At 41.9% G+C, this 19,628-nt stretch overlaps 1 protein-coding gene across 1 annotated transcript; it reads left to right on the top strand.

Moving 5' to 3' along the window:
• Nucleotides 1–3,627: 3,627 nt before the first annotated feature.
• Nucleotides 3,628–18,376, top strand: MCM6 (minichromosome maintenance complex component 6). The gene is made up of 17 exons (XM_074145319.1): nucleotides 3,628–3,777; nucleotides 4,841–4,987; nucleotides 5,553–5,663; nucleotides 6,165–6,414; nucleotides 7,137–7,302; nucleotides 7,389–7,534; nucleotides 8,398–8,548; nucleotides 9,206–9,347; nucleotides 10,346–10,487; nucleotides 10,630–10,737; nucleotides 11,106–11,261; nucleotides 12,310–12,438; nucleotides 13,516–13,677; nucleotides 14,738–14,873; nucleotides 15,133–15,300; nucleotides 16,590–16,729; nucleotides 17,361–18,376. The coding sequence occupies exons 1-17, from the start codon at nucleotides 3,668–3,670 to the stop codon at nucleotides 17,472–17,474; spliced, it is 2,478 nt and encodes an 825-aa protein (XP_074001420.1). The 5' UTR covers nucleotides 3,628–3,667; the 3' UTR covers nucleotides 17,475–18,376.
• The last annotated feature ends 1,252 nt before the right edge of the window (nucleotides 18,377–19,628 follow it).

Genomic DNA, 19,628 nt, shown 5'->3' on the forward strand with positions numbered 1-19,628 from the left:
CACAAAAGGGCAAATCATCTTTTGCAGCTGCCATTGAACAAGACTTAATTTTAATGTTTTGTGACAAGAGTTCTCCATTAGAAAACAATCATAGTAAAGGTCAGTTGGGTAAAGTACTGGAAATGTAAAAGTTAAACTTTGTTTGGAAGTCACACAATTCAAGGAATAACATACTTTGCAGCTTTGCTTATGAGTCTGTTGTAATTAATTTACCATGGAATCTTCCCCAAATTATTAACTTGAAAATCCTACAGTGTACCCAGTTGTACTTTACAAAGCTAAGTGGATTATAAACACAGTGTATCATCACAGACTTATTACTGATGAATCCAGGTTTCAAAACAGTTGTTTATTCAGCTAAGCCAACTGGAATGAATTTAATTTAATTACTTTTGTTCATATGGAACTGGTAACGTATTCCACATCAGAAGCGCAGCCTTCTAATAAGGAGCAAAATTACTGACTTAGATTTCATGCCAACAAAAAAAAATACTCTGAGAACTATGTTTCTTGCTCTAGATTTGGCAGCAAGTTTCGTGCATACATTCCTGGAACTACTGTGCTTATCCTAATTCTGCTAGGAGTTATTCAAGCTCATGTTGTAGTTTGATTTATTCACAGTAGCTGCACAAGAACAAGCATTCGGATGGAGACCCCGATTCCTTTGTATGCGGAATCCTTTCATGCGGTTTTTCTTAGCTAACTGAAAATAATTATGATCATAAATCAAAATGCGTTTGTCCTGAACGTCATCTTAACATGATACTTTAGTGGGAGCTGCGCAGTGTTAGAACTTAGTTTGAAACCTTGCAAATAGTAATTTCAGAACTTCATGTTGCTTTGATAGGTAGCAACTCTGGTTTGGCAGTTCTGGAAAAGTCAAACCTATATAGTCCTTTATTTCCAGTAATTTGCAGAAAGTTTAGCGTTTTACAGAGTCCACATTGCTGCTGCTTCTCCACCAGTTAAAATATTTTATGGTTTTTTTCTTTCATGATATACAGATGGTAATTACAATCATGCATTTTTTTTTGAACTAAGGAACTAAAACTGATATTGGTAAGGAATAGCCAAGGCGTCATCTGCCCCAAACAAACAACACAAAGCTCCAGTTTGCTTCTGCAGTTTTAACTAAAATATTTTCCTGTGAAAAACCATCTGTGTTCCCTGAGCTCTCTGAATCTGCCCAGCAGGAAAGAGGGCTCAGGCTGTTCTTCTGGCAGCCAAGCATGGGACTGGTTCCCCATGGCTGGACGCACTTGCTGGGGGTTAACACCACCTGGCTGAGTGCTACCTGCCATGGGGGACAGGGAAGATGAAAGGAAGAGTAAAAGCCGGAAAAACTTTGTGCTTCTACCCCGGGCCAGTCAGTTCTGGGTGTATTGGACACCCCTCCACGTGAGCGTTAAGTGTGGCCTGCACTCTGCTGCCAGAGGGACAGAGGAGAGTCATAGAATGGTTTGAGTTGGAAGGGACCTTCAAGATCATCTAGTTCCAACCCCCTGCCATGGGCAGGGACACCTCCCACTAGAGCAGGTTGCTCAAAGCCCCATCCAGCCTGGTCTTGAACACTTCCAGGGATGGGGCATCCACAGCTTCTCTGGGCAACCTGTTCCAGTGTCTCACCACCCTCACAGGAAAGAATTTCTCCCTGATACCTAATCTAAATCTCCCCTCTTTCCATTTAAAACTGTTACCCCTCATCACTACACTCCCTCATAAAGAGTCCCTCCCCGTCTTTCCTGTAAGAAATAGAACATAGTGTGCATTATGGCACACCGCTTCGTTGGAAGGGGTTGGATGCCAGTTCATAGTAGGGTTCCAGCACGTCCCGTCCAGTGGCACGATTTCATTCAGGCCATGGGAGTCCACTGTTACCTCCACTCCATGCTGCTGCAGCTGGCCACAGGTCCCCTTTGAGTGTGTTCCTGTGTGCCAAAAAGAGACAGCCTGGAGAAAGGAGAGAGCCTGGAGAAACAGCATGTCTTCTTGACAGCTGTCTAGAGTACACAACTTGCCCAAACAGATTTTAATTATTTACTATTCCTTGGTTGGGGATTAGTATTATCTGCGCGCAGGGTGGGGGTAGATGTAGAGAGAAAATATGAAAAAACAGAAATTATCTAGGGTGAGTTATTATTTCTTTTAGAGTAAAAAAGCCTCTTAACCAACTTGCACTTGTGAACATTCTTGCTAGCATGGTATCACAAAATACGTAATTTATTCACTGCAAGTTTTTTTAAAACTTACAAAGTTAGTTCTACTATTTTCTTATTTTCTTTCGATTTAAAGGAGCACGGATAAATTGGAAACAGTTGGGCAGTTTTTCTTCTACTTCGCCACCTCTTTAGCCCTTACCCATCTTCAAAAAGAAAAAGAAGAAAGAAAACCAACCCTCAAAAAGCTGTAATTGTGTACCAAAGTACAGTGTTCTGCAATAAAATACCAGCTTTCAAAAAAGACCAACCTCTGCTCTGACCTCTGCCGTGGAGTGAACCGTGCAGAGCTGAATCTGATTGCACCCAAAAAAATCTCCAAATTGCCAGGCGGCCTTTACCATTTTGCAATGAGGACGGTGTTCACGATGTGGCAGGCGCACCGTAACGTGGAATCAGGCTCCAGCAGGGAGCTCGCGCTGCCGGCACTTTGTAAAGGGGCTCAGAACCGAGAGTCAGGCCTTAGCTGCCTTAATTACAGCAAAATCACCAGTTTGGGCAGAGATTAATGACTTTGCAGGTGGCTGAGCCATGCTCAGCAACTCTTCATAGGCATTGAAATGGTTCCTGCTGGCAGGCATCGCGTGCCACCAGCTGCTGTTCCGTAACGGCTGTCAGCCGTGGCGTCACTTCACAGGATCACAGGATGGTCGGGGTTGGAAGGGACCTTGGGAGATCATCCAGTCCAACCCCCTGCCAAACCCAGAGCAGGCTGGACAGGAACGCATCCAGGTGGGTTTTGAGTATCTCCAGAGAAGGAGACTCCACACCCTCTCTGGGCAGCCTGTTCCGGGGCTCTGGCACACTCAAAGTAAACAAGTTTTTCCTCACGTTGAGATGGAATTTCCTGTGTTCCAGTTTGTGCCCGTGTCCCCTTGTCCTGTCGGCGGGCACCACTGAGAAGAGCCTGACCCCATCCTCTTGCCACCTGCCCTTTAGGTATTGATAAGCAACGATGAGCTCCCCTTTCCCCGCTCTCTTCTCCAGGCTGAACGGACACAGGTCTCTCAGCCTTTCCTCATCAGGGAGGCGCTCCAGGCCCCTGATCATTCTTTGTAGCCCACGGTAAACGTCACCTCATGCCACTCTACCCGCTAACGAAACGTTACCAACAGTGTCCAGACAAAGGCCTGGCCCTCACCTGCCTCAGTTCACTCGCCCAAGGCGACTCCCTCAGGGGCCGGAGCCGGCCCAGCGCCTCCTGTCAGGGAAGCGCCTCGCGCGCCCCGCCCTCAGCCGCGCGCATTTGGCGCGAAAACGCCGCTGAAGGGAAGGGGGCGGTAGGGGCCGTCGGGGCGGGGCTCGGCGGGACGGCGGCCGCCGATTGGCTGGCGGGGCGGGGCTTTGCGGAGCGGCGGTCGCCGATTGGCCGGTGCGGCGGCGCGGCGGCGCACGTGGGCTGGCCGGTGGCGCGAGCCGGGCTGGGGACTGGATCGGCAAGCGGCGGCAAGATGGACCTGGCGGCGGCGGCGGGGGACGCGGTGGCGACGCAGCAGCACCAACAGCTCCGCGATGAGGTGGCGGAGAAGTGCCAGAAGTTGTTCCAGGACTTCTTAGAGGAGTGAGTGAGGAGGGGCCGGGCGGGACGGCGGCCGTCAGGAGGCTGCGGGGCCGCCGGCGCCTCACTGAGGGGGCCGCCATTTGGCGAGGGCGGGATCCTGTCAGGGCCTGTCGCCCCCGTCCCTCGTGTGTCGGGTGGGGAAAGCTCTCCTGCCGCCTGGGCCCGGCGCTGCTGGGCCGTGAGGTGCGGGCGGGTGATCCTGGCCAGCAAAACCCTTCCCCCGGCAGCTTTCGGTGGGACTTCGTTGGGCGCCTTTTGGCCCCTTTTAACAAAGTTTCGTGACATCCAGGTTGGAAATCCCTTTCGTGGCTTGGTTTTTACACCTTAATACGCCTGATTCTCCGTGGTTTGCCTCCTGAGGGACCCCGCAAGTAAGGAGACTGAGAAACGCAAAACGAAACCTATTTTTCTGGCACAGAGGAATTGTTAAACCATAAATAAAATTCCGCATGAAATGCAGAGCGGGTCTGGGCATGTTTAGTTTGGAGAAGAGGAGGCTGAGGGGAAACCTCATTGCCCTCTACAACTACCTGAAAGGAGGGTGTAGAGAGGTGGGTGTTGGCCTCTTCTCCCAAGGGAATAATGACAGGACCAGAGGAAATGGTCTGAAGTTGCGGCAGGGGAGGTTTAGATTAGATATCAGGAAGAATTACTTTACTGAGAGAGTGGTCAGGCACTGGAACAGCCTGCCCAGGGAGGTGGTGGAGTCGCCATCCCTGGAGGTATTTAAGAAACGTGTAGACATGACGCTTCAGGGCATGCTGTAGTGCCCGAGATTGTGTGTGTATGGCTGGACTCAACGATCTCAAAGGCATCTTCCAGCCATGAAGATTCTGTGATTCTGTGGGTCCATCTGTGCTGGGGCGTTGATATAATGAATGTAGTGAGGTGGGGGTGGGTCAAAAATATTGTTGGAAAAGATGTTTGCAAGGCATTGTGGGATGCCATCGTTATCTTGCACCTTCCTTAACATGTGTGATCCTTCTCTTTCTCTCCTGAATTTGGAAATACTCAACTGCAGCATGATAGGTAACCATGAAATATTTTCCTGAATTGCTTTTAGGTTCCAGAACAGTGATGGGGAGGTCAAATACTTGCGTGATGCTGAAGAACTTATTCGGCCAGAGCGGAACACGCTGATCGTAAGCTTTGCGGATTTGGAGCAGTTCAATCAGCAGCTCTCTACCACTATTCAGGAGGAATTTTACAGGTAAAGTGTAAAGATTACGTGAGAGCTGAGCAATGCTGCGGTCTCAGGCCCATAATGTTTTATATGTCAAAAAAAAAGACGCTTATCTGCTTTCTGTATCCTGCACACTTACATTTAAGAATTTTTTTTTTTTTTTTTACTGGATCAAAACTTATTTGTTAATGGATTCCTCTCTGGAAATCATGAATTAACTAGGCAATTGCATTTATTCTGGTAAAGAAGCAGATGGTCAGTATGGGAATACAGAATAAACTCTAGAACTTCTTCCTCTGAAAATAGTTTATTGAGCCAGTGGTTTATTTTGAGGATCTACTTCTGGATATAAGGATAAAACTGTCATAAAATGAGACTTCAAAAAATCTGTTTTCAGACAATAAAGCAAATGGCATTGTTATGGGGTAATCTCATATTTAACATACTTAGATTAGCTTTTTGTGTTCTTACATAATGTGGCAGTAAAAGCCAGAACCTGGAATTGTATGATACAAGCCTTTGATGTAGCCTGAAGCAAAGAAGGTGTTTCGATAGCTTCTGTAAAATTTGAACTTTTTTTCCTGTATTTCAGGGTTTACCCTTACCTCTGCCGAGCGGTAAAGACTTTTGCTAGAGACCATGGCAATGTTCCTGCAAACAAGGACTTCTATGTTGCGTTCCAAGATCTACCCACCAGACACAAGTAAGATGATGACTAATTCCAGAAACTTGTGCGTTTTTACTACTGGGAAAAAAAATGTTGAAGCATACTGAAAATGTTTTGGTTTTATAGCATGAAGTGTACAGTTGAGCAATACAGTTGTGAAGAATTTTCCTGATCTTGTGCAGGATATTTTTTTGAAATGGTTTTTCATTTGTGAATCATACTCAGATACTTACATTCATCATATTCCACAAACAAATGTAACTTCTCTAATTTAAAACAGTGATTTAGAGTGTGTTGCTTTTGAAGCACCGGTGAAGTAACTTTTGCATTGGTTTGACCTTTGGCATTAATCTAGAAGTAGATGTAAAATCATAAAATGAGAAAATATTCTAGTAACTTTGTGGCTTTAGTCTGTTACAACTGCTCTTTAGCCTCAGGCAGAATGAAACTATGTTGCGTCTTCCTACTTGGGTATTACCCCAGGCCTAGAAATGTCAACTCAAGAATTTAAACTGGATGAATTTCTGTTTTAAACAGAATTCGGGAACTGACGTCAGCAAAAATTGGCTCCCTGATGCGTATCAGCGGACAGGTGGTACGAACCCACCCAGTCCATCCTGAGCTTGTAAGTGGAACCTTCCTGTGCCTCGACTGCCAGACGGTGATTAAAGATGTGGAACAGCAATTTAAATACACGCAGCCAAACATCTGCAGAAACCCGGTCTGTGCCAACAGAAGGAGATTCCTGCTGGACACAAACAAATCAAGATTTGTTGATTTCCAAAAGGTACGGTGCTGAGGTTGGAGGGTGGCGACAAACGGTGATGTTCTTGTGGTAGCTGAAAGGTGGTGTTGGTACTGCTACGCACTGAAGACAATTAATTTTGGTTCTGTCAAATTAATTTTGATTCTGTCAATTTTGGTTCTGTCAATCAATTTTGGTTCAATTCTTGTCTTTCTGTCAAGAAAAGGCACAGGAGTTTCTGTCTATGGAAGACTTATGTTTAAGCATGGGAAATTATGAATAGTATCAAAGCAGTTTTGTTGCATGACACTTATTGTCTAAGTAAGCCACTGAAAAGCCACATATTCAAGCCATTGTCAGTCTTGTCACAGGTACACCACGTGTAGTCTTTTTATACGAGTATGAAAAGAGGTGTCTTCAGTATCTGCAATGTTTTGCTCCTCCAGGTTGATTTACTGTGCCAAATCCTCAGCACATCACTTTGCTCAGTGATATTTTGTGTCAGTCACTTTAACTGGACTCTTCAAGGTGCTCTTCCAAGACCTTGGAATTGTCTTTGTGGCCCCTGTGTATCCTCTTCTTGGACACTGATTAGCGAAGGGTCTTTTTGCTTGTTTGTCTTGTTGTAAGAGGAATTTCATGCTTGACATAGATGACAGAAAGCAAATGCCACTTACTCAATGTATTTATTAGCAGCTTAGCTTTTGAAGCAGTTTCAAATTTGGTGACATCCACGAAGTGCTTAATATTCTCTCCCTCCCCAGGTTCGCATTCAGGAGACGCAGGCCGAGCTGCCACGCGGTAGCATTCCCCGCAGCGTGGAAGTCATCTTGCGTGCAGAAGCAGTGGAGTCTGCTCAGGCAGGTGACAAATGTGACTTCACGGGGTCATTGATCGTCGTGCCTGACGTGTCCCAGCTCTCAACACCAGGTTTGTTGCCCCGGCTCGTGACCCAGAGGACGTGTCCCTCCTGCTTGTTGTGGGAAACGCTGTTCTGACTCCCACTCTAACGGCAGGGGTGCGTGCGGAAACCGGCTCCCGGGTGAGCGGGACAGAGGGCTACGAAACCGAAGGCATCCGAGGACTTCGTGCCCTTGGAGTCAGAGAGCTGTCATATAAGCTGGTCTTTCTAGCTTGTTATGTTGCACCAACAAATCCACGGGTAAGTTTGCGTAGAAAGTAGATTTAAAAGTATTGATGATTTCTGCTCTGTATGGTTTTACCTCAAATCAGGTAGCGGGAATGGGTAAAGCTTTAAATATCTATGTGTACTACCTTCCTGTGCATTTCACTAGCTTTTTTTTTTTCTTGTCTTTATTGTTCCTAGCAGTTATCACAGATGTGATTATGTACCAATTTTATCAATTTATTCTAAAGAGCTAACTGGTTCATTTATTTCCATTCAGCTTTCACCCGTTTCTGCAGCATTTCCTTTTCTGCCAGGAAACCCTATTGCTTCATTTTGTCACAGGGAAAACAACAATCCTTCTTGTTCCCTCTGATTTATCACACAGCACCTTGGGATATTACTATAACATAAGTAATACTGACTATGGCTGGGTTTTAGCATGGTATGATATTATAATCTATAATTCTGCTAGCAGCTTCACTGTCACATAGGATAAAAATAATATCTGTTATTTTCTGGGTGTAGAAGTTTCCTGCCTCATTCCAGAGTCATGAAAGACCTTGTAAATTCCAGTTAATAAAGAATGCTTACAAAGGCAAATTTTAGCCAAAGGAAGCCATACTGGTTTACTCTCTTTTTAATCTCTGGACAAGCATCTCTCCTGGGTTTTTCTCACTAACTGAAGTTATACTCCATTAATTTTGCCCCCTAGGAAATTGTTTATTGGTTTTTAAAGGTATAAGGTGATGAGCTTCCTTAGCCTAAGGTCAGCTTTTCTGAATGTCTTCCTCCCACTCAGCTTACAGAACAAGTTTGTCTAACCTCCTGGCTGCAGTATTCGCATTCAGTACTGACCATGTTAATGACTTTTATTTCTTTATATTTCCTTTGTTTAGTTTGGCGGAAAAGAGCTCCGGGATGAAGAACAGACTGCAGAAAGCATTAAAAACCAAATGTCTGTGAAAGAGTGGGAAAAGGTGTTTGAGATGAGCCAAGATAAGAACCTTTACCATAATCTGTGCACCAGCCTCTTCCCCACTATCCATGGTAAGAGTCCAGTTGTTGCCTTAGAGAGGGAAGATTTCACTTGTGAAAATATTAGTTCTTTTTGCTGTAGTGCCATTTTGGGAAAGCTTGAAAGCCTTGTGCCAACTGCCACCAACTCTCCCCTCCAGCACTGGTTATGCTAGAAAAGGAGAATCTGTTTCCTGCAATATTTCCTGTGTTTAATCATTAAGGCCTCCAATTTTGCTATTGCATGATCTACTACTAAACCCTACAGTTGGATATAAGCTTTATTTTTTATGGGCATCCTTCAAAAGATTTAAGGGTTACCTAACACTTGTATGCTCTGTGTGTGTGTGTGTGTGTGTTTGCAGCTGTTTCTGTCTCAGAGCTAGTTTGAGGACTTATGTTGGTTATGTCTGAAAAGGTTGATCAGCTGAATTTGGTCCATATTCTGAGCCACTGTAGGCTCTATATGCCACTATAGCATAAGGGAATTCTGCCACTTTCTGAGTCATTCTTCCCTGGAGCTGTACCAAGCACATAAATGCAGTTTTAGTGGATGTTTAGCAAATAGGTAAATTCTGAGTGGATGTGCCCAAATGCTCTAAAATTCTAGTGGGCTGAAGTTCTTTTTTTTAAATAGGAAAAATGTGGTGTTTTCTTTGGATTTTTAGTCGAGTGTCTTTTCTGGGGCAGGTAATGATGAAGTGAAACGTGGGGTCCTGCTGATGCTTTTTGGAGGAGTTCCTAAGACCACTTCAGAAGGCACTTCATTGCGTGGGGACATCAATGTTTGTGTTGTTGGTGATCCAAGTACAGCCAAGAGTCAATTTCTAAAGTAAGCCTCTCATTAAAATTCAGTATTTAAATAGTGTCCAGTGTGACTAGAGCTATAAATATGTACTGAGCCTTTTCTATGTTAAACAGAGGAAAGGGAAGTAAAATATTTGAGAGTATTTTCCAGGAATTATTCAGATGTGGTTGAATTACTTGAATTGGGCTGAAGCAAACTCAGCCAACCTCTGTGGTAATAACCAATAAGAATTAAGACTTCTTTTTTTGTTGTTCTGTAGGTAGTTATGAAAGTATGGATTTCCAAATATTTTCAATTTTTAATTTAATATTAAAAATACAAACATTATTGCACATCTTAAAATATCGGAGAGAGATAAAATATCTTTTTTTTCTTTTCTATTTTTAGCTTAGTCTAAATTGGTAGGTCCCAACACTTTGGACAAGTAGACCTCTATTAACCCTGAAAAATAATTACGAAATAATTATGACATATACTATAATGCTTTTTTATTTGAAATTCTATTTAATATGGTTTTATCTTGTTATGCTGCTCATTTACCTCTGCATTGTTCTCCATGGAGCTGAGTTCCTTGCAGATACGCTGCAACTCAGAAATGTAGAGGCACCACAAAAGCTGCTTTGGGCTGGCTGTGGTCAATCTTGCTGCTTCCTGCTACGAAGCCATTTGTCAGCCTTGTGCTGACATTTACCTGACCTGCAATGAGCCTTCTTGGCTTGTGAAATCAGCAGAAAACTTGTGGGAGGAGGTCTGGGTTGTTTTTTCTGCTGGTGTAACCACAGGTGAATAACAGACCCGTGATAGACTGCAGTTAGATAAGGATTAGTTTCCAAGGTTTGCTCCAACATCATTAGAGGTGAGAGGGCCTACCTAAGTATTAATTGCTTTCTGAAGGAAGGGGTACGTCCTGGCCTGAGAGGTTGAAAGCAACACTGCACGACAGTTACCTCCTTTCTGCAGGTTTTAATCTGACTTTTATAAGGTTGTGCAACACAATTGCTCACTGTTATTTCTCTCCATAGGCATGTGGACGAGTTCAGTCCTCGTGCTGTATACACCAGCGGAAAAGCCTCCAGTGCCGCTGGTCTGACAGCAGCTGTTGTAAAAGATGAAGAGTCTCATGAATTTGTCATTGAAGCTGGAGCCCTGATGCTGGCGGATAACGTGAGTCCAGGAACTAGAGAGATTCCTTCATCCCTGGAATGGTTTTGATGATTGACCAGAAGCCCCAAATCATCGTAATGATGCTTTTTTTCCCCAACGTGATTGAATTTGGGTAACTTATTTTTTTATTCTTCTGCTGCAGGGGGTTTGTTGCATTGATGAATTTGACAAAATGGACGTGCGGGATCAAGTAGCCATTCATGAAGCGATGGAGCAGCAGACTATATCCATTACTAAAGCAGGAGTAAAGGTAGCGTATTTGTAGAAGTAACGTGTGTATTTGCACTGTTAAAAACAGGTTGTTTTGAAAAGCTGCTTTGAGGGCTTGTTTCAGTATTGTTGGCAAAGAGTGTGGCAATGTTAAAATACCAATTCATCAAACTGTCTTGGGGCAGAGACCTGTTGAGAAAGGGCTCGTTAGAAGAGTTTGGGCTCTTGAGGAGTGATTGTTGTAATACCTCCATTGAAACTCCATCTAAAAGACATTATGATGACACGTTTGAATTGCAATGAGTTGGTTTAGCAAGTGCTCACAGATATAATTATGTTTTGGTTTGGTTTTTGTTTGGTTGGTTGTTTTTTTTTTTTTTTTTTTTTTAATTTTATTTTCATTGTCAGGCCACCCTGAATGCCAGGACCTCCATTTTGGCTGCAGCAAACCCAGTTGGTGGGCGCTATGACAGATCCAAGTCACTGAAACAGAATATAAACCTATCAGCTCCCATCATGTCTCGCTTTGATCTCTTCTTCATCCTTGTGGACGAATGTAATGAGGTAATTTTAAGGAACTGTAGAATAATTTATGTCAGAAAAGACCTCTGGAGGTCTGTAGTCTAACCTCCTGTTCAGAGATCATTGAGAACGGGTTGCCAAGACCTTGACCTGGCGAGGTTTGAATTCTGCAGCCTCTCTAGGCCCCTACTGCAATGTTTGACAACTCGTATGTGCTTAAAAAATAAGAACTTTTATATCTAATCAGAGTTTCTCGTGGTTCAGATTGTGTTGGTTGCCTCTTGTCAATCTGTACTTCTAAGAACAATCTGGCTCCATCACGTCTATATTTGCCAATGAGGCAGTTGCTTTCTTTTCTAGCTGAACAGACCCAGCCCTTTCAGCCTCTCCTTGTACATCCTGTGCTGCTGCCCTCTGACCGTCTTGGTGGCCCTTTTAGGTGAAGCTGAACTCATGAGAGTGTTTTTCTTCTGCTCTTTTTTTCTTTCTGCAAAGTTAAAAGCTGGCAGTACAAATCTGAACATGCTCTGCTGAACACAAGGATACTGCCTTTTCATCTTGTAGTGATTTGACCCGCAGACTTAAAACCATTAGTCTTTTTTACAAATGGCTGGTCACTAAGGCTAAGACTGCTACCACCTGTCTATGTGGCGTTTGCCTTGGGAACGCGTGAGATACAGAAATTAATGTTGGTTCAGCGCTATTCTCTCTGCTGTTTTACTCAAAGTGATTATTCTATTTGAGAAGTGACTGATGAAAGAGACAGAGTAGGCTGAAAAGGAAGAAAGCAGTTCCCACGCTGCAAAGTGCTGCTTTCTGCCTGTTCCATGGCTAACTTGTAACCCAGGAGACTTCCAAGAGGTTATAAATCCTAAAACTGCCTTTTATCCCTTCTCTGCTGTGTTTCCTTGTATTAAAAACCTCCAGGGCATTCTCCTGGGTCTTCTGGCAGAGAGCCTGGCTTCTGGAAAGAGTAGCTCTGCCATGAGAAGTGCAAGTGAGGGAAGGGAATGGGAAGGAAGAATATAGGTGGTGTTTTGATATTTGGCTGATGTTGTGAAAAGGATCTGACAGAGCAATAATATCCCAGGTTACAGATTACGCCATTGCCAGGCGCATAGTGGATCTGCATTCCAGAGTGGATGAATCTGTCGATCGTGTCTATTCATTAGATGATATCAGAAGGTACCTGCTGTTTGCAAGACAGTTTAAACCAAAGGTAATTCTGCTTTCTCGTATAAGTTATTCTGTATGAGGTGGTCCAAAGGAACAGTCACTCTGTATCATGCTTTTTTCCAGCAAATGCAAAGACACTTAGTGTAGTGTTCTCTCAAGAAAGAAGCCATAAACTCACTTTTTATCTAGAAACATAACATATTTTGGAGCCATGTACTCCTGTTTTTGAATTCCAGAAACCCAGGCAGCCCAGCTGAGACTGTGTTATAGTTGGTACTCTTTACCGCTTTGGTGACAGTTCTTAACCTGTCTAGAATAATTGAGGGGTCGTTTCATAGCTTTCTCATACCTCAAGGGCATGGGTTATTCAGCATGGCAGCTAAAGAGATTTTTGTATTTTATTGATTTACTGCTTAATCAGTTTGTTTGGCTTCATTTTAAAAGGGTGTTGTTCCTCAGTATTTCTTTGCTTTTTTTTTTTTTTTTGTGCTAAAATACAGAACATGGGAAACTGCTCGAAGTACAAATTTTTGTGGTCTATCCAAATAGCAGCTTGGATGGGCTGTGTGTTAGATTTTTTGAGAAGTTCTAACATAGTTCTTCTCAAATGGAAAGAGAGGACAACCCTCCCTTACAGAGTTTTGAAAACTGCCATTTCATTTCCACGTGGTGGGGATTTTGTTCTCCAGTTGGATCTGTGTATGCGCAGGTAGACTCGGGTTAAACAGCATGTACACAAAGCTGTAGTCAGTGTTAGCATGTTGAGTGCTGTGTGTGTGTTTGCATGCAGAATGATAGGTAAATAAACATAGAACAAACTAGTAGAGACAGACACGAAGCAAGTCGGTGGAACAGAAAAATAGAAATGATCAAAAATCTGCTGTAAAAATAATTGATGTGTCAATGTACTTATACTTAATGAAATATTATTGTTACTGTAATAATTTTTACAATATCACTTTAACATTATTTTTATGGATAGTATGTGTATAGCTTAGAATATTTCAGAGAAAAGCAGTAGCTAGTACAGAAAAGTTTAAGAACTGCCAATTTAATGCAAGAACCATAATCTTTAATACCTCTAACATGGCAAACTGTCATATTGTCTTACATCACAAAGATATCTAAGGAGTCTGAGGACTTTATAGTGGAGCAGTATAAGCGACTACGGCAGCGCGATGGCTCTGGAGTGACAAAGTCATCCTGGAGAATCACAGTGCGACAGTTGGAAAGCATGATCCGGCTGTCTGAAGCTATGGCCCGTATGCACTGCTGTGATGAGGTATCAGCTTTTTGATGAAAGTTTGTATAAATGTTTATAAAAATGTTGTGGGAGCTGTGGCTTTGCTGTTTGTCTCTGGTATTGTAACTATCTAAATCCTGTGGGTGAGGAGGAGAGCTTAGATCGTGTTTTCACTTGTGATGTGGTCGTACTCAGTCTGAATTTGTATGCCAGAAATACTGGTTTTTAAGGTAAAAGTGAGATCAGCTGGTCCAAACTGAGAAGATGGATAGTTTTGCATTACAGTTGTATCAGCGCTCTCAGCCTGTTAGCTATCAAATCATGACAAATGGGTAGAAAAGTCATCTGTTAGTATCAGCCAGGGCTGCTGACAGTGTCTCTCTCCTAATCTTGCACAGTTTGTAATCTCTCTCGGCTCTCTTCCACCTGCAATCTAAAAAAGTCAAAGTTCATCAAAGCATCTGAACCTCCCTAAGAGTACTTGCATTTATTATTATTATCCATCTAGTTCCTGCTTTAAAACTCAGCAGGCTTTTTGAAATGTTGATTAGGGGTTACATGGCACATGCAGTGATAGAAACTGGCTCACTGATTGTGTAAGAAGGACACCCATTGGGTTCTTTTTAATTGAATTCAGCTTATAAAGAAACAGATAGCTTTTAGCTTATGGCTCAGCTGGAGATGATTTTTCCACTTTTTGCTTTTCAATTCCAGAGGAGAGTCTTATTAATTACAATTATTTTTTCATATTGTTTCTGTGCGGACATGTTTCTTTCATGTTTCTTGCTCCACTGATCTTTCTTCAAAACGTTCTTGGCTTAAGGAAAAAATTTTATCGACTCCACACGATCGCTAAAGCTAAAGCCTGTTCATCAGGCTGATTGTTCCCTCCATAACTTTGTGTGAACTCAGAGTACTTACAGTGGGGTATAATTTGATTTGCAGAGCCTTTACTGCTTAGGATTAATCGGGTGATATGGGTAGAAAGACCCTTTGTCAGTCAGGGGTGAGGTTCTGGAGCTACTGGGGAAAAAGAAGCTTTTAATAATAGAAGAGCCACCGTGCCCATTTAATACATGTTTTTTGAAACATTCCCCAGGTTCACCCGAAACACGTGAAGGAAGCTTTCAGGCTTTTAAATAAGTCCATCATTAGAGTTGAGACTCCTGACATCAATTTAGACCAAGACGATGAACAGCAAATGGAGGATCAAGAGGATCAAGATGGAGTCAATGGTAAATTACTTGTAGAGGATTTTGAGAGTATTTCCATCCTTTACAGCTTACCTTCTTTGAGCATATACTTTTCTTCAGTTTCTCAACTATTCCTCATCTAATAAGGCCTAGGAATCCTGACTCCTGTTAACTCTCTTAATTCTTCAGCCTCCTTGTGGGTCCACTCGCCTGGTTGGTCAATGCAAAACTTTTCAGTGGCTCAGAGTATTGAACAGTTAAAAGATGTTGCAGATTTAAACCTGGGCATGTGTCCAAACAGGTGAGGCAGAAGCTCCAGCTGCAGTCAATGGTCTTGTGAATGGGATCAATGGCCATTCTGAGGACACGAACAAGGATGCTGCTCCCAAAGCTTCTCTTAAACTGGGCTTCTCTGAGTATCGGCGAATTTCTAATCTCCTGGTGCTGCATCTCAGGAAAGCAGAAGAAGGTAAGAATTTGTTTACTAAAAAGATGGTAGACCCTGAGTTGTGTTGCCACATGTGCGTTGACTCTTTATTAAAACAAATTCACCTGAAGCTCAGAAGGGAATTTTTTTAGCTGTGAAGAAAGCTGTATCTTCCAGACACTTTGGAGAGAAAGGGCTTGAGCATGTCATGTATTAAAAAGTTAGGACAGAAGGTTGTGATCACAGATTCTTGAACAGTGATTGCCACTTCCTCCTGTGCATTTTTCAGTGTAATTTGCTAAACATTAAACATTACTGTGTGAGTAGAATCTTTGCTGCTTAGCACCCTGAAGTACTTTAGACATGTTAACAGAGTAACCTCTGCAGAGGTTCACAAACTTGCTGCTCTGAGTGAACTAATCCCACTGTGCTGAGGCTCAGCCCAGGTGGCTGCATCGGTTCAGGGAGCAACTGTTACCCCATCTTAGGCTGTTCCACTTGTGATTTTCACTCCTGCTGAAACACTAGGCTTGTTAGGTCAGGTGTGACCCCGTACACGTGTGGCTATACTACATCTGATGACAAGAATATGGCTTCTTGGGCTTTCTAGCTCTGGTATTTTAGTCATTTGTCAAAACCCGGTAAATCAGGGAAGGTGTCAGTAGAGCAGATCCAGAAAAGGATTTGTCGAATATGCTGGTTTAACCTGGTAGAATAGTTAGCAGCAATGAAAACTGTAGCAAGAGCTTTAGTGCATGCCAGCAACCAAAGCCTAAAGTACATGCTTAAGCAATATGTGCCCAATGGCTGCATTCTGTCTTGGGGAGAGGAAATGTTTCAGTTGCAATGAGGCTGTTCCTGTGAGGAAACGCAGCAGATGTCTGATAGCATGTAGCAATGCTACAAAGTCTTTGCATGAGTGCAGAAACTACAATAACTGTTCAAAATACTGACTATTTGTAGAAGGATGACCTCTTCAGTTTTGGGTGACAGTGATTTTCTTTTGCCCTTACTTAGAGGGAAGTTCTGCAACTCCTTAAAGCTACTTTTTCTTGAAGCTGAGGGCAGCTGCTAGGCTGCTCATTTTCAGTTGTAAGCCACATGGATGCATAGAACTGAAAGCTTCAATTCTCAATCTAAATATCTCTGATAAAACCATGATGCAACAGCCTCCTATACAAAACATGCTGATAAAAGAAACAGAAGAAAGTCTGACGGGCTATTGCAAGCTTCTCTCTTCAGCATTGTAAATGTTCACATGGAAATCCTTTTCTCTTACAGTTTGAATGGTGTCTTATTGCTGCTGTTTATGCAAATTGTTTTCTTTGCAGAAGAGGACGATTCGTCATTAAAGAAGAGTGAACTTATTAATTGGTATCTAAAGGAAATTGAATCTGAAATAGAATCTGAAGAAGAACTAATAAATAAAAAGAAGATCATAGAGAGAGTCATTCACCGACTTACGCATTATGTATGTATAGGGATGTGTTAATAGTTAAAAAGTGTTTTAACTTTTATAGTGCAATTATTAATTTTTAATAGAATACGTTGCTAATTTGAGAAATGTGTTGTGTGCTTCCATATCATTGAATGATGCAGTATAAATGCTTTCTTTGTTTAATATCTATTAAAAATTATTATAGAGAAAACACTCAACTACATTAGAGATGTGTATAAGTAGAAGTTCAAAGTGCCATATTATGTCTCTATAGAAGTGTAAGTGGTATTCTTCTGTAGCTCTATAGTGTTAGTTATACATTAGGATACAGAAAAGCAAACAACACTTTATTCAATAGACAGCTTAAGTCATGGGAGCACTAGGGTGTTTTGGAGGAAGAAGTATGAAAATATAAAATACTTCTCATTTTCAAAGGCATAAAACCACTAGATTGAAGCATTCCCAGAAAGCATACAACATATAAATGATTTCCACTGAACATAATTGTTACGATTAGGAACCTGTTAAAGAGGGAGTTCACAATTAAAAGGGTTAAATAATTCATCAATAAGAGGTGCTACCAGTTTAAAAAGGAGATGCCTTTCAAGAAGTGCAAACAAACCTTTATCGTTCCTGTTTGAATACAAATTTTTGTCTGTTGCAGGACCACATTCTGATAGAACTGTCCCAGTCGGGACTGAGAGGATCCAGGGAAGAGGAGACTTTTGATGAAGATCCGTATCTGGTAGTCAACCCAAACTATCTGCTGGAAGACTAAGGGCTGAGGACTGGATTGTAGAGCTGACTTGTTACGTGTTGGAAAATGCATTCTTTTTTGCATTCTTGCAGTGGTTGCTCTGTAGCTAACATCTTAAATTCACGTGAGCGCTTTACTGTGGAATGTGCCGATGTGTAGTCAGTAACATATGATTGCTCGTTGGCACTGATCATACCTGGAAAGCTTTTAAAGAAATGACACGCTTATATATTAGTTTTGTTATTAATTCTGGGTTTCACTGCCATCATCCGGATGCAGAGGAGAAGCATTCAATAGCTCTTTGCAGCCTCAAGCTGTGTAGCTGCTTCTGTTTTAAATGAGAGGAATTTTGCATTGTTCTTCTATTGTATTTAGTAGATTTTTTATGCTATAGGGTTTTACTACTTATTAACATAAATAAAAGATCATTAAATGTCTGGAGATCTCTGGGGGTGGATTTGTTGTCACTCGTATGTGGGATTGCTATTTTCTATGCCTATGCTTCGAGGCTGAAAAAATAGTGATCTAAACGCTTAATGTCTTAAAGATTAAATTTCCTGGCTGACAGATGCTGTTTTTTAAGCAGCTTTTTTAACTTCCAGTAATGGGTAATGAGAAACTCTGATTGCTTCTCTTTCTTTCTAGATGGACTAAAGATGTGTATGCTCCTGTTGCATATGTAAAATAGATCATTGAAAATAGCCAAGCCCAAAGCAAGGCTTAAAGTCAGGAGGTCAGAAAGCCCCATCTTGATGAATGTCTTGACTTGTGAGTTGAAAACTGCTATCATTTGTGAGGGATTTTTAAGACTATATTTGCGAACTTGTTTGTAGATTTTTCTATACAAAAGTTTTACTTAAATTTCTCTTGTTCTCAAGTATTTGCTGTATTCTATGGGATTATTAAATAATCTATTAAGAATTAAAAATATGCAAATATTTATTGTGTCAACCTGATACCAGCACCTAAGAAACATTTTTAATAGCATGAAAGATACAAAAGCTATATATTTTAAGTATAAATAATAAGAAATAACTGTTTCTGCAGCAGGTCCAGAGATGGAGCTGGTTTGTAAGACAGTCATCTTTTTCCTGTTAGTCTCCTGAGCTTTGGAAAGGTACACCTTGGTCTAATGAAGCATATCATTAAATATAACAGTTATATTTATAAAATAGAAGGAATCATAAATATTTTTCACCAACAACACTACCGCTATCACTGGGCACGAACTTTAGCTGCAGTAACCTCTGCTAATTTCTTTCATAAACTGCATCTGGCAAATGCTGCCTTTCATTAAGAATTGTCACCCACCTACGAGTTGCATTTTATTCTTTTTGAAAGTAAATTATGTTCAATAATTAGGACAGGAAGGTCTTCATTCTGTGTTTCCCCCTCTTCTCCCTCCCCCCGATCTTTGATGATAAAGATATTTCGCATGGAGAAAGTTTAATAGTTTTTATGCTTCTCCTTCCCCGGTTCTATATGCTTCATAGGGTAGGAAGGGTGTTCTCTTTCTGAGTTGACGCTGCTCTACTGAAAAATAAGCAGCAGATGGTGCTGTAAAGTTCCTATTTGAACTTGTTATTCGAACATCGGGGCGGGGGGGAAATCCCAGAGTGTAAGATATAAGATTGGCTATCTGAGTAACAGCAGAAGTTGAGAGATGTTTCCTACTGCAACTTAAAGATAATATTTCTTGACAGAGCAGTAAGTTGCCCAGATGTTTTCAAGTATGCTTTAGACAAAAAACTGGTTATTAAAGGAAATAAACTGGGAGGTGGAACTGGCTTTTCAATATAGTTATGTAGAATTCTGTGTTTAGTTAATTTAAACATGTTCTGTATTGAGGCAGTGCAGGCAGCAGATTCAGGTAGATGTTCTCAGCTCTTCAGTTGTGCTGTATTTGAATGTAGAAAATCAAGCTGTCTCTTCCCTGCAGCAGTTCAGGTGGGTGATCTGTGTGTCCACCCTGCTGAGAGAGCATGTGTTCTCAAGGCTGAAGGAAGGAGTACTTTGGAAAGCAATAAAATTATATTGTTCAAATTCCTTGATGTTATCGGGCATGAGGGCGCACTTTGCTGCTGCTGCCTGAATTCATGTAACAACCACTTTTCCATGTGGCTGAGATGCCACGTCTCAGATTTCCTTTATGCACCCAGGAATTCTAGCACAAAC

This window comes from Numenius arquata, chromosome 3, assembly GCF_964106895.1.
Source record: "Numenius arquata chromosome 3, bNumArq3.hap1.1, whole genome shotgun sequence".
NCBI lineage: Eukaryota > Metazoa > Chordata > Aves > Charadriiformes > Scolopacidae > Numenius > Numenius arquata.

Excerpts from the sequence above, each read along its gene's own strand:
- MCM6 (XM_074145319.1), top strand. The coding sequence starts at position 3,668 with ATGGACCTGGCGGCGGCGGCGGGGGACGCGGTGGCGACGCAGCAGCAC. Across the intron at positions 5,664-6,164 it reads GATCTACCCACCAGACACAA|AATTCGGGAACTGACGTCAG; the intron begins GTAAGATGATGA and ends TGTTTTAAACAG. Across the intron at positions 10,738-11,105 it reads TTACTAAAGCAGGAGTAAAG|GCCACCCTGAATGCCAGGAC; the intron begins GTAGCGTATTTG and ends TTTCATTGTCAG.